Source organism: Ascaphus truei, chromosome 12, assembly GCF_040206685.1.
Source record: "Ascaphus truei isolate aAscTru1 chromosome 12, aAscTru1.hap1, whole genome shotgun sequence".
NCBI lineage: Eukaryota > Metazoa > Chordata > Amphibia > Anura > Ascaphidae > Ascaphus > Ascaphus truei.
The window spans coordinates 28,076,423-28,088,731 of record NC_134494.1 but is presented as its reverse complement, the minus strand read 5'-3'; the positions used below and the strand labels follow the sequence as shown (position 1 = coordinate 28,088,731).

The window sequence follows — 12,309 nt, the reverse complement described above, 5'->3', positions numbered from 1 at the left end:
CAACACCACAATGCATTACGCCAAATCCCTGGCTAAGGAAGACCCTACATTTAAAGCACATGTACTACAGTAGCTACATTTACATTTCCCTTACTATGTGTTATAGTGCACCATTATACACACACATATATATATATATATACACACACAATATATATATATATATATATATATATATATATATATATATATATATATATATATATATATATATATATATATATATATATATATATATATATATATATATATATATATACACATATACACATATATATATATACACACACACACACACACACACACACACACACACACAATCTACAGTACATTTTATATTCTCACTAATATAATTTTGTTTGTGATGTATGCGGGTTTATATCCTACCTACCCTAGCCTCAGCCCTTCACCCGTCGGAGTAGATAAATACATTACCAATTTGAAATGTGAAGGGATAATGTGCAATCATATGCATGGAAGGGGCTTTCAATAACAGTAATATACTATAAATATAAGAAGAATAGAACATCTACTATGAATACTGCCCCTTTCCCCAGCAATATTATCGCAAATAAATGTGCAAGAGAAGAAAAGCAGAAAAATGATGAAAGAAACAAGGAAGAGCACATCTGACCAGAGATCGTAGGCAAAGGCTCCCCCCACACAAGCCTAAAGGTTGTATAAATGTAGCATTTTCAAACTCGCGCCTCTAGTTTAAAGCAGCAATACTACTTTCCCCTTTTATCATCTTCTTTGTATATATTAAGGAGGGGATAATGTATAACTCTACATTCTTACCTAAGCTGGCAATCCTTTGCTACAACCGGTTATAAATTTGTAAAAATTCGGATTGTGTGCCTAACATAATGGCCACCTTTCAGTTTCATTCAGTCTGTGTAACTCAGCAGCTACAATGTATCCTTATATTACCATGGTAACATTATTTGTTGTTACAGTTTACCACTCAAACTTCAGGGAACATTGGCAACAAATTATCAAACAGTAACGTGCTGCAGAAATATTGCACTGCTTGGGAGGTGGGCTAAAACCTGCTGTAGATATCAAAGGATGCTTCAAATCTCATTAAAAATGTAATTAAGAGTTGAATTAAAATAAATAAATAAAACAGGTCACCATTGTCCAATACTACAAAACTGATGTCTTGCTGCTTTAACACAATATTCATAAAATGTAATAATCACAACATGCTCATACCGTTCAGCAATGATCTCTAAAGGCGGATTCCCCTGGGCCCAGCTTCTCACCATCCACGCAGTATCAAACGCAGCCAGGAAACCTCGAGCACATCCCGTTCCCATTGGCCAGAAGGGCTACAAAGAGAGTTTGCAGTGTAACAATGCAATTGTGCGTTGGACACATTTGATAGATGCTCCCGAAAGCTGCAATCACATTCCCAATGAATACTGCCCTAAATATGCTTTAGTTTACAACAAATTGCAGGAGCCAAATCAATCAATACCTCTGGAGTAACAGACGGGATAAATAGCTTTGATGCAGCCAAATACCACCTGCCAGGGAGCGTTCTGAGCGGTTATCTGCTACAGATCATTTAGAAGTTGATACACCAAATCACATAGCAGATACCATGACTTTGAGGAAATACATATCAATACATCCAAGAAGAGTGAAGAGGTCATGCTATGAAGAACACAACCGCAGTCTATTCAGGTTAGGGCCGTTCTATACTGTGTGCGGCCGTGCGCATGTGCGAACGCGCGTGCACGTGCCGCATGCTTTTCGTGTGTGTGTGTGTGTGTGGGGGGGTGGGTGTGTGTGTGTGTGTGTAGAGATTGTGTGAATTATGTATTAAAGAAAATATTTTTTAAATTAAAAAAAATGTAATAAAAATATTTTTTATTTATTTATCTTTGACACATACACACACATATATTACAGCGCCGGTAGCAGCGCAAAATCGTTCATTTCTTCATCTTCTCCCTCGTCGGTCTGCTCCAAGCTCCCTGCCGTGCGCGCGCGGCACCATTATAGGATGGCTGGCTATCCTCAGCCAACTCAAACTGGCGCGCACACGGCGTAGTGCGCGCCCGCACAATGGAACCAGCCTGAGGGATCTGAAAGGTGGTACCATCTTGCGTCTGTATTTGTATTTTACATACCTCCAATAAGCTATCGCCAACTAGAGCAACCAGGAGGTGATGGCCATAGCGCTCTCGGACGAGGGCCGCGTTTTCAGACGCGTACATCGACGTGAAATCGAACATGGCCACGTCGGGCTGCTCGTAATGATTGATGGAAAAGTCTAAGGAAGGCAACTGGTAATTAGTGGCGAAGTCGGCAGCCTCTCGCGCGTAGGACTGCAGGTGATCTTGGTTAACGTTTTCTGCGCACAGAAGCATCTCCGCATCAATATAATCCTGTAGATGCATAAAAGGAAGATTACTAAGCAACAACATTGCATGACAAATCTCGGGGTCCTAATAAGCTCACAATACGTAACAATATTTAGAATTCAATCTTTTTATTTTTTCCTATCAACATATTGTTGTCAGGGGCCATTAAATTGCAAAATAAAGGGAGTGACAGTGCTGCAAAGTCATTCTGCTAACAATTAATCACCATTAATGCAGGGCTGCACCTAGTATGCTGCAGTCCAGGGGTACTCAATGCCAGTTCTCTAGCCCCCCTCCCCTAGCCCCCCCTCCTCACCCAACAGGTCAGGTTTTCAGGATATCCCTGCTTCAGCACAGTTGGCTTAATCAGTCCCAGCTTCAGCACAGGTGGCTCAGAGGCTCAGTCTGATTGAGCCACCTGTACTGAAGCTGGGATATCCGGAAAACCTGACCTGTTGGGGGGGGGGGGGCACTTGAGGATTGGAGTTGAGCCCCCTCTGCTGTAGTCCATGCTTGACTCTATAATCTAATAGTAATAATCGCTTTAGAGTTACTGTAGAATAAAACAAACGTATATTTCAGCGTTCAATGACTGCAATATGAATGGCGGATAATGGACAGTACCAACGTTTCTTCTCCTAACCCTACTGTATTTTGTTTTATTGCATTGTATGTCTTTATTTATATAGCGCCATTAATGTACACAGCGCTTCACAGTAGTAATACACGGGGTAATCACATAAATAACAGGTCTTGGGAATAAGTGCTTCAGACATAGAAGTAACATTAAGGAAGATGAGTCCCTGCTCCGAGGAGCTTACGATCTAATTGGTAGGTAGGGAGAACGTACAGAGACAGTAGGAGGGAATTCTGGTAAGTGCGTCTGCAGCGGGCCAAGCTTTATGTATCGTGTCTAGTATTATCTTCGGTGCTACTAATATGCTTCTTTAAGCAAGTGTGTCTTAAGGTGGGTCTTAAAGGTGGATAGAGAGGGTCCCCTTATAATATTATTGGAGTGCACTTATAGCCCATGCTCGTCCTTGGTTTAAACCATTAACCATCACTAAACTGACCACGTAGAAGGAGAAGCCAACAGCCCATTAGAAAAGGCAATGAATAAATATTTAATCAGCCGCCTTTGAGTGCAAAGACAAAAGGCCTCTAACCTGCAGGTATACCTACATCTATAATGACTCCTTTGTCCAAAAGGCTCTGCTTTTTTGCCGTCATTACAAAGTAGTGAGTGCTGTCTTTATAATACACAATGTTTTCAAGATCAATCCCTGTAAACAGAACAAAAACAAGGGTTATTAAACAGGTATTCTAAATAGCTTGCCTATTGTCCCCATTTTATTATTACCGGGGGGGGGAGGGAACCTGAGGCCGAGATGAGAAAGTATGTCTTGTTTTATGGAAGAATTGTTGATTACAGGGTGGTTGTTTAAATAGCAAGTGCACAATAATAACTCGTGTTTATATAGCGTCTCGAGATTCCAGGGCACTTTACAATGATATGTCTGAGTCACTCCTAACAGCCACTGCATGGGTGGAATTCTGGCATCACTTCTCTGGGCCTTGGATCTGTAGGGCAGTATACAACAGGCAGAGGTATCACATGTACGGTGAACAATATCACTAGTGTTACTAAATTGCAGGTATATAGATGGAGCCACCCCACACAGTGCCAGTAGGAATAACGTGTACAGCCTGTGCATTTATAATAATCCTGGTAAAGTTGCAGCACTGCCTGTTCAACCAACTGTGTACCATGTGATAATGAAAGCCATCTGTACTCCGAAACTACAGATACATTTGAAGATATAGCGCCACTGAGATTGCTTTTACGTAACACATTGGAATTCATTTAATATAATTTAAACTTTAAAATTGCTGCAGTGTGATTGCCTTAATTAGTTATGAGCTTCCAACTATCCACTTATATAAGAACGTTCCCTGTATTGTATAGTAGTGATACGTGTTATTTGTGTCAAAATCGCCTTTCCGAACCCCTGATTGATTCTTCGCTCCACCTTTGGAGTTTATAGAAAGCGCATAGGAGCAGGACTCGCTCTGTGCATGCGCTGTACAAGACATGGAGATAGATTGTCTATACAAAATGAGCAAAAGCAGCTAAACATATATTAAACTCTAAAAAAACAAAAAAACCTACAAACTGTACATAAGTTGCTGGCAAGCTTGCGGCTTTCACGTTATTCAACCCCAACTGTCATACCTGGAGGCAGCAAACCATGGCTCTGCCGTCCAGTACAGAACGTCGTTATCTGTCAAGTGGTAGGACGATTACAAACCTGTTTCTTCTTTCAGGTCCTGAAAGAATTTTTGGTTGAAAATAAACGCGACGCCACTGATTTCCTCCACCTTGGCTTCCGCGGTTGTATTCCGGTTGATGAAGTTAGCCGTGATCGCAATGGCCAATTTCCCCCGGAATTCTTTCCTTCGAAATCCTGAAAGAGAAAAATATTTAAATCCTGGGCCAACCTCCCAAGTTAACAACTGAAATACATTGGGTTCTCAAATTGCAACCTATAACTTTTGTCTGGTCGACTTCCTTCACACTAGTATCATAATTAGAAAACAATTTTGTTTGGTTGGACTACACTTTAACAAACACTATACACTTCATACATGTACCTCTTGTAGTGGACACATATCTTGCAGGATATCTTGCCACCTGCAAATACCAACTGCTACCATGTTCTTAAAATCAATGAAACTATTGTGATAAAATAGCGACAGGTTGTAAACCAAGTGGAATCACAAAGCATGACATTGAAAAGTCACAAGATTATTAACAAGCAGCATTCTGTGCTACACAGGACTTCCTTGTATGGCTGAAAATAAGAGCAATTATTCATGAAGTTTCTGTTTGATCTAACTACTTTAATTAATTATGCTACCCATGCTGCTGCTGAGTAAGTCCATGCAGGAGATACACCCTACATTGTCACCACACCCTGATACACCCTCTCAAACACCCTTACCTTCCAGATAGGATTGAGGGAAGGTACCACATGCCCATGGGAGCTCCAGAAACCACACTGAAAATGTTACAACCTGATCGGGTAACTTTGGGTGCATACATCCGACATAGGGACTTGTGTGGCCCTAAAGGCTTATCCGCCACAAATCATCTGTATTACACCGAAACCCGTCAATACATGGACTAGCCCAGCACAGCTATGAATAATACAGATATGAAGGTGTTCAACAAGAACACATTTTGCATATTGATCCAATAGAAATGATCCCATTTAAAATGATTTAATCATTCATAATAATAAATCTCTGCTGAGGTGAAGACGCTGTGGAGGCGCTTGAGGTGAAGACGATGCTCACAAAGTGGCATCACCATGTTTACTTTCCTAAAACAACAATACCTTCATACATTGGGTAGGGTGTGGTCGACTACCGCTGTAGTGTGGAAAGTAGTCAGGGAGTTTATGTTGTTTCCACGCAGATCCTTTAAACCATTACATGCTGGATTTTAATGGAATGGATATTGCAACAGAACATTGAAGCCTACTAAACATATTTGTTGAATTTCAGGTGAAAATAAATGTTTGAAAATCAATGGTTACCAGCATGAACTTGCCCTCTACCACCGCAGCAAAATAATACACCTACAGACTTGTCCAAGTGTCTACAACCAGTGTTCAACAAACCTATACATTTGCACACCCCGGGCGAGTGGATTTAACATCGTGGCGAGTTCCTATTGGCCCAAGCAGCACACGTGTGGTACTAGGTGGCGAGTAGATTTTTTTGTTGTTCGGCGAGTAGATTTTTTTGGTGATTTGTCGACCACTGTCTATAACAATACTTATATTACACCTATCTCTGTCTCAACCGCTTTATTTTAATTCATTGTTGCAATTTAACCCCGAGTTTTCTGCTGTGTGAATATTCCGCTTGTTTGTTTTCCCTTTGTCTCTGTCCTGCTCCATCGCACAGCCACACGAGCCTAAGAATTTACTGGAGAGAGGTTAGCACTTTGGAGGATTTCATGTACCATCATTGGTAGCTTTATCCACAGGTTCGGAACACCTGGATCACACGTGAGTGATCAGGCTGGCTTTATGCTGAATTCTGATAGTAGGAATATATGGACTATCCCTACAGTGCTAAATCCAGGAAACACTACAGTGCTATTTTTTTTCTGTGCACCAATTCTTACAGTACTAATATATATTGTGCCCATCCATTCAAAAGTGCTTTCAAGTGGTCAAGTACTGTAGGCAGCACTGGTGCTTTTTAGCCGGTCTCTTACCAGCATGGGTCGATTGCAGCTCTGTGAAGAATTCAAATTGTGCAACTTTTTTCATCTAAAGTGCTCAAATCTCAACAAAATGAAATATTTCGAGAGAAACCAGTTTTAACATATACTGTACATACTCCCTGAATGAGAAATTATGTCCAGTATGGACTGCTGCCATAATAATAATAATAATAATAATAGCATGTTTTTGTATAGCGCTGCTAGTTTATGTAGCACTTTACAGAGACATTTTGCAGGCACAGGTCCCTGCCCTGTGGAGCTTACAATCTATGTTTTTGGTGCCTGAGGCACAGGGAGATAAAGTGACTTGCCCAAGGTCACAAGGAGCCGACACCGGTTCCCCTGCTTCACACTCAGTGCCAGTCAGTGCCTTTACTCACTGAGCCGCTCCTTCCATAATAGTTCTTTATTCTACAAACCCATATCTTTCTTAGAACAATTCCATTGTTTGTTTGCTAGTGATACAAATAATGGAAGCAGAGATACAAAACTAAATATATTCTGAGCTCTAGAAAGTTAACAATAGACAAAAGTGTTCTGTGCTCCATACGGCACACCCATTTCTCACAGTGATTAATGTCTGAGGAAGATTTAAAGGCTAGTCTGTTCAAAACTACTTGGTAGCTCTTTTAAAGCCAGAAGGCCTGTGATATTGCATGAATTGTGCCAGTAATGCATCAGCTGCAGTGTGTCTTGCTGTCATCTTGATATATTTTGCATGAATGTGCCAGGTTGAGGGGAGCAAACTGCCTGAGTGACTTGCATCACTGTATCATAACACGTCTCTAATATTTAGTGCAGGATGGAACAGTTACACATTGAGCATGACTTTGTTCCGTACATAACAACCCGCCCTTTGTATTCATGCACTAGGTAGCAGACCGACGGATCCTACTTTTGATTCCCATTGCCACTACATGCATTTCTTTTTACCTTCCAAAGTATTTCTGCGCCCATCTGCCCCAATGATCACATCGAACTCGTACTCCGATAAAGGGTGATCCTGGGGAAGAAATTCCGCCCTCCAACCTATTTCTGAAGAAATACAAAAAGAAACCACACAAATGAATGATACACTGGGACACACAGATTTAGAACGGCGCTGGTGTACTATGTGGACGGGGCTCCATGCTTCTCGTGGTCATATCTCTTCAGCAGCGTTTACTATTGTAGATTACTTATGAATTAATTTTTCATTGGTTTCGTTCCTCTGCAAAAACAGGTCACTGGGTAAACTTTTTAATGTATTGCCTATCAAACACACAACTGAGGCACCGACATTGGAAACTACTGTATTTATAAGCTGGTTACTGTTGTGATATTTTTATATGAAACACTATGGGAGTTGTAGTTAAAGCAAAATCTGCTCTGCAATGTATTGCTGGCTCCAGATAGGTTAAAATACGATAGGAGCAATGAAAGATTAAGGTAAGGACACAAACCCTCTGCAACACCAGTGTTATGCCAAGTTTACCAGTTAACAGGCTATAATTTAAAGTCCTTCTGACACGGTCTCATTTACATTTTCTCTGCACTCATCATACTTTAAATCCCCAGAAATTCCTTTTTGTCATCACGATCTGATCCTTACGAAACCTCACAAATACTTTCCAGCGAGCCTATCTAAAATTACCTCTCCTAAACGGCACGCGTGGGAGGTGGCACACTCGCAGCGATTATCCAGGCACACGCTGGCAGACACAGTGAGACAGAGGAAGGCACGACCTTCCACTCCAGGAAATAGCTCGAAGTTTATCAGGCCAGTGACGCAACCTCAGTCAGCGAACATCATTACTGGCGACGGTCTAACGCTCTAAACTCATACAAAAAGGAGGATTGCAACCCCTCTTCTGTTAAAGAGATCGGTTTCTCGAACCCCATCACTGCTGGTATACCTTACAACCCCTTGCAATGCTCCTTCCACTATCATTGTGCCAACGATGTTGACATCATCCAAACTTAGCCCAATTTAACCCCTCGGTATACAGAATGAGATGTAGATATAGATTTCAACATAAAACATTTTCAAATTTAGCATCACCGACTGCACCTTTTAAGCTGAAGTCTATCCGCTTTTTTTTTTTACATTATAGTCTAAACACTTAAAATGCACACAAGATAGGTTTACTTTGGTTCTCTTGATCTTCAGGAGGCGTCAGGAGTTTCACAAATTCTACATTCACGTGGATTTCTATTCCATGCAAAAGGGCAATCTTGAACAGCATAAGTTGAAGTTGCCAAATACCTGGAAGAAAAAAGGATGATGCTTATTGACTTGATCTTCAGGGGATTTTAAAACACATCAGTGCCGCTTTTAGGTTAATGGCCAAGTAAGGAATACTATTAAAAGCCCACCACCCTCAGACACGCCACGTATACAAATATAGGCACCAAATTAAAATCAATAGGTTTTCAAACTTGGCAAAAAAAAAAAAAAAAAAAAACACTTCAGTTGTGCCGAGGCTTAGCACCCTTTAGTGGATATGGGCCTAACTTCCATTCATATAAATGGGAGTTAGGTGGTGCTCAAGTTTAGCACCCTTTAGGGAATAGGGGCCCTAGACCCAAAACAGTACAACAACAAATATCACAGAATACACATAATAAACATACGACTAGGGGCCGGTTAAGGAGAAGGAGTACACCTCTAGAGCAAAGGTTCCCTACTCCAGTGCTCAAGGACCACCAACAGTGCAGGATTTAAGGCTATCCTCTGATTAGCACAGGTGTCCCAATTATTTTGGCTGAACCATCTGTGCTCAAGCAGTGGTATCCTTTACCTGCACTCTTAGTGGTCCTTGAGGACTGGCGTTGGGAACCACTGCCCTAGGGGTACAGCATGTTGCAGTGAATCCAAAAGGTGCAGCTTGGGCCGATTTACAGTTCTACCACTATTATTCTACGTCTATGTTATTCCCACAATAGAAGCCTCACACACATTGTGTGCGAGATCAGGACAGAAGGAGCATAACAAACTGAACTGAGGAGCTAAAAATGCATCTTCAGCACTGGAAAGGGGAGATTCAATGGTTTAGAAATGCTTTCCACACACTCCACGTCACCACAGAAGCCGTCCTCTCTCTCCCAATGCATACTACACACAGCACTGAAGTCATCATTCTATCATCACCACATCTTAACAGCGTTAAGATTTGAAATAACCATGTACCTAATCTTTTAGCAAACTCCTTTGTCCTTCATGCACACTTTCTAGACCTAAGGGGCTGTTTGCTGTGAAGCCTCTACATTTTACTTAAATCTTTTCTGAACTGGTTAGACTGGTTTGAGGTATAAGTGCAGCTTCCTTCAATGGCTTGCTGGAGTGGGACAACAACTTCAATGACGTCACTGTTCATCCGAAGTTCAAACATGTGCTTTTGTGGTTATACGGTCAATTAGAACACTAAGCAATGTGACATTATCCATCATGTTTTCGTACATATCATGTGAACCCCCTTTGTAGTCTGTTCATTTGTACACTACTGACGGTTCTTAAATAGAGTTCAAAGTTCTAGTTGACGTATTGATTCTTGAGACGTGTAATGGAATTGTAGGTTGTGTAGGGGTAGTCATTCATAGAAATATATATATATATATATATATATATATATATATATAATATAGAAATATATATATATATATAACATAACATATATATATATATATATATATATATATATATATATATATATATATATATATATATATATATATACATACATACTGTACACACACACACACACATTTTTTTGTATATAGAGCTTTCAAAACCTTACAGGTTTCTGCATTTGTATTGTGGTCACCTAAAAAAGGTATCACGTTCTTAAATGGGGATTTATCAAGAAAATAACACTGGCGTAACTGGTATTCGGATTGGAAAATAACGCTACAGTAAATAGTGACCATGAGGAGAGTCTGGATTATCCGACTGTTTAATAAAGATCACGGCTCTGATTTTTTAAGAATTAGACATACAGTACCTTGGGTCTTGGTCTTTACAAGTAGGAGGTAGAATTATTTGACCAAACGTAGTTGGAAACCATACTGCCTTCATCCTAGCCACCAAATCGTTTTTGGAAAATTATTGGCTAGAAATGGCCACAGTGTTCATTTTATTGGAAACAAATGCTTTATAAAACTCATTCTTTGAACATCGCAGCTTTGTAATCGTTGCGGCATTCTTCGTTCAGATAGGCAAGGCAGCATGCATAGTGTATTACGCAGAGGTTACTGCATAAATAGGCAGTGATTTCAGAATGGGCATCAAAACTTCGTGAAGTCCAAAACCTTCATACCCAATGCACAAGAATAGATGTCTCCATCGTTGGTACTTACTTATGTGATCAATCGCCCCTGCACAGAACTTGCCGTAAAACTTCTTGGCGCCAAGGCATCGAAGGTCATGAATTGTGTACGGCCAGAGATGGAGGACATTGTTCCTTGAAAAGGTGTCTCTCTTCTCCACCACCACCACTTTGGCTCCTAAGCAGGAGAGTTCTATGGCGGTCCTGAGGCCACATGGACCTCCCCCTATTATTAAGCACTAGAAGGAGAAAAAGGTAGGGCATTAGGGTTACTCGTCGTGTTTGTATTGCTGAAATAAATGGTGGAAATAACACCATCATAATTGCAGGGGGGAAATAACAAAGGAGAAGTAGAAACAACAGATTTACTGGCACATCATTAAGAGGCTAAAGCTTGCAATTGTTTTATTAGAGTTTAGTTCTGCCCACTTTAATATTTGTGTTTTTCCACCTCTTTTTGCCCCCTTTCTGTATTTCTTAATGTCTACTTTCATCCCCATCTCGACCACGTCTTAATCTCCAAATGGGAGTTTATAATTCTTTTATACAATAGGTCGGTGCAAAGGCATAAAAAGCAAGCTCAAGCGATCACTTAAATACCATCGTTCTTATTGCAAGGCAGTGCCACCAGCAAAATAAATATTGTGTAAAAGAATACGCAACATGGCAGGGCCCTTAACAATATTCAAGAGCAAATAAACAGAACATCTAGGCCCCAGCTCCAGTCCTCAAGTACCCTCAACAGTTTACGTTTTAAGGATATCACTGCTTCAGCACAGCTGGCTTAATTAGCTCAGTCGAAGAGCCTGCTTCAGCACATGTGGTTCAATGAGAAGCGCAGTAGAAGAACATGCTTTAGCACAGGTGGCTCAATCAGTGGCTCCGTCTTTGACTAAGCCACCTGTGCTGAAGCAGAGATATCCTGAAAACCTGACCTGCTGGGGGTACTTAGACTGGAGTTGGGAACCACGGATATAGCGTGTTGAAATTCCGTAGATAAGTGATTCACAACCCTCTCTTAGGATATCTCAGCCAGGACATGTTTTACGGATAGTCAGCAAATCCCATGTTCAACTACTGTATAACAGAAGTATAACAAAGGTGTGCTTGCCAATTCATTGAATAGTCCTAAAATCTGTCTGGTTGGTGTGTCCTGAAAAACACTGAACTATATGGATACGAATGTTACTTTGTTGCAGACAGATACTGTTTAACAGAGAAGCATGACGTTTGTTCATTGTTGTATGTAGATGTTCACAAGTGTCTTCTTTAAATATTACGTGGTACTCTTCAGATGTCACTGTGTGTAGAGAGGCCTCAACGGTTTATGAACAAC

At 40.7% G+C, this 12,309-nt stretch overlaps 1 protein-coding gene across 17 annotated transcripts in view; it reads right to left on the bottom strand.

Moving 5' to 3' along the window:
* The window catches only part of MICAL2 (microtubule associated monooxygenase, calponin and LIM domain containing 2), a 238,216-nt gene that overhangs the window by 116,992 nt on the left and 108,915 nt on the right, over nucleotides 1–12,309 (bottom strand). For all 17 annotated transcript variants that reach the window (XR_012787567.1, XM_075567121.1, XM_075567123.1 and 14 more), the window contains exons 3-9: nucleotides 11,005–11,212; nucleotides 8,798–8,914; nucleotides 7,603–7,704; nucleotides 4,682–4,837; nucleotides 3,555–3,655; nucleotides 2,139–2,396; nucleotides 1,216–1,331 (exon numbers count right to left, since the gene is read on the bottom strand). Coding sequence is in view for 16 of the 17 variants with exons in the window: in XM_075567121.1 (XP_075423236.1) it covers nucleotides 1,216–1,331; nucleotides 2,139–2,396; nucleotides 3,555–3,655; nucleotides 4,682–4,837; nucleotides 7,603–7,704; nucleotides 8,798–8,914; nucleotides 11,005–11,212 (1,058 nt within the window). In the remaining variant the exon portion in view is untranslated. The remainder of the gene's footprint in view (nucleotides 1–1,215; nucleotides 1,332–2,138; nucleotides 2,397–3,554; nucleotides 3,656–4,681; nucleotides 4,838–7,602; nucleotides 7,705–8,797; nucleotides 8,915–11,004; nucleotides 11,213–12,309) is intronic.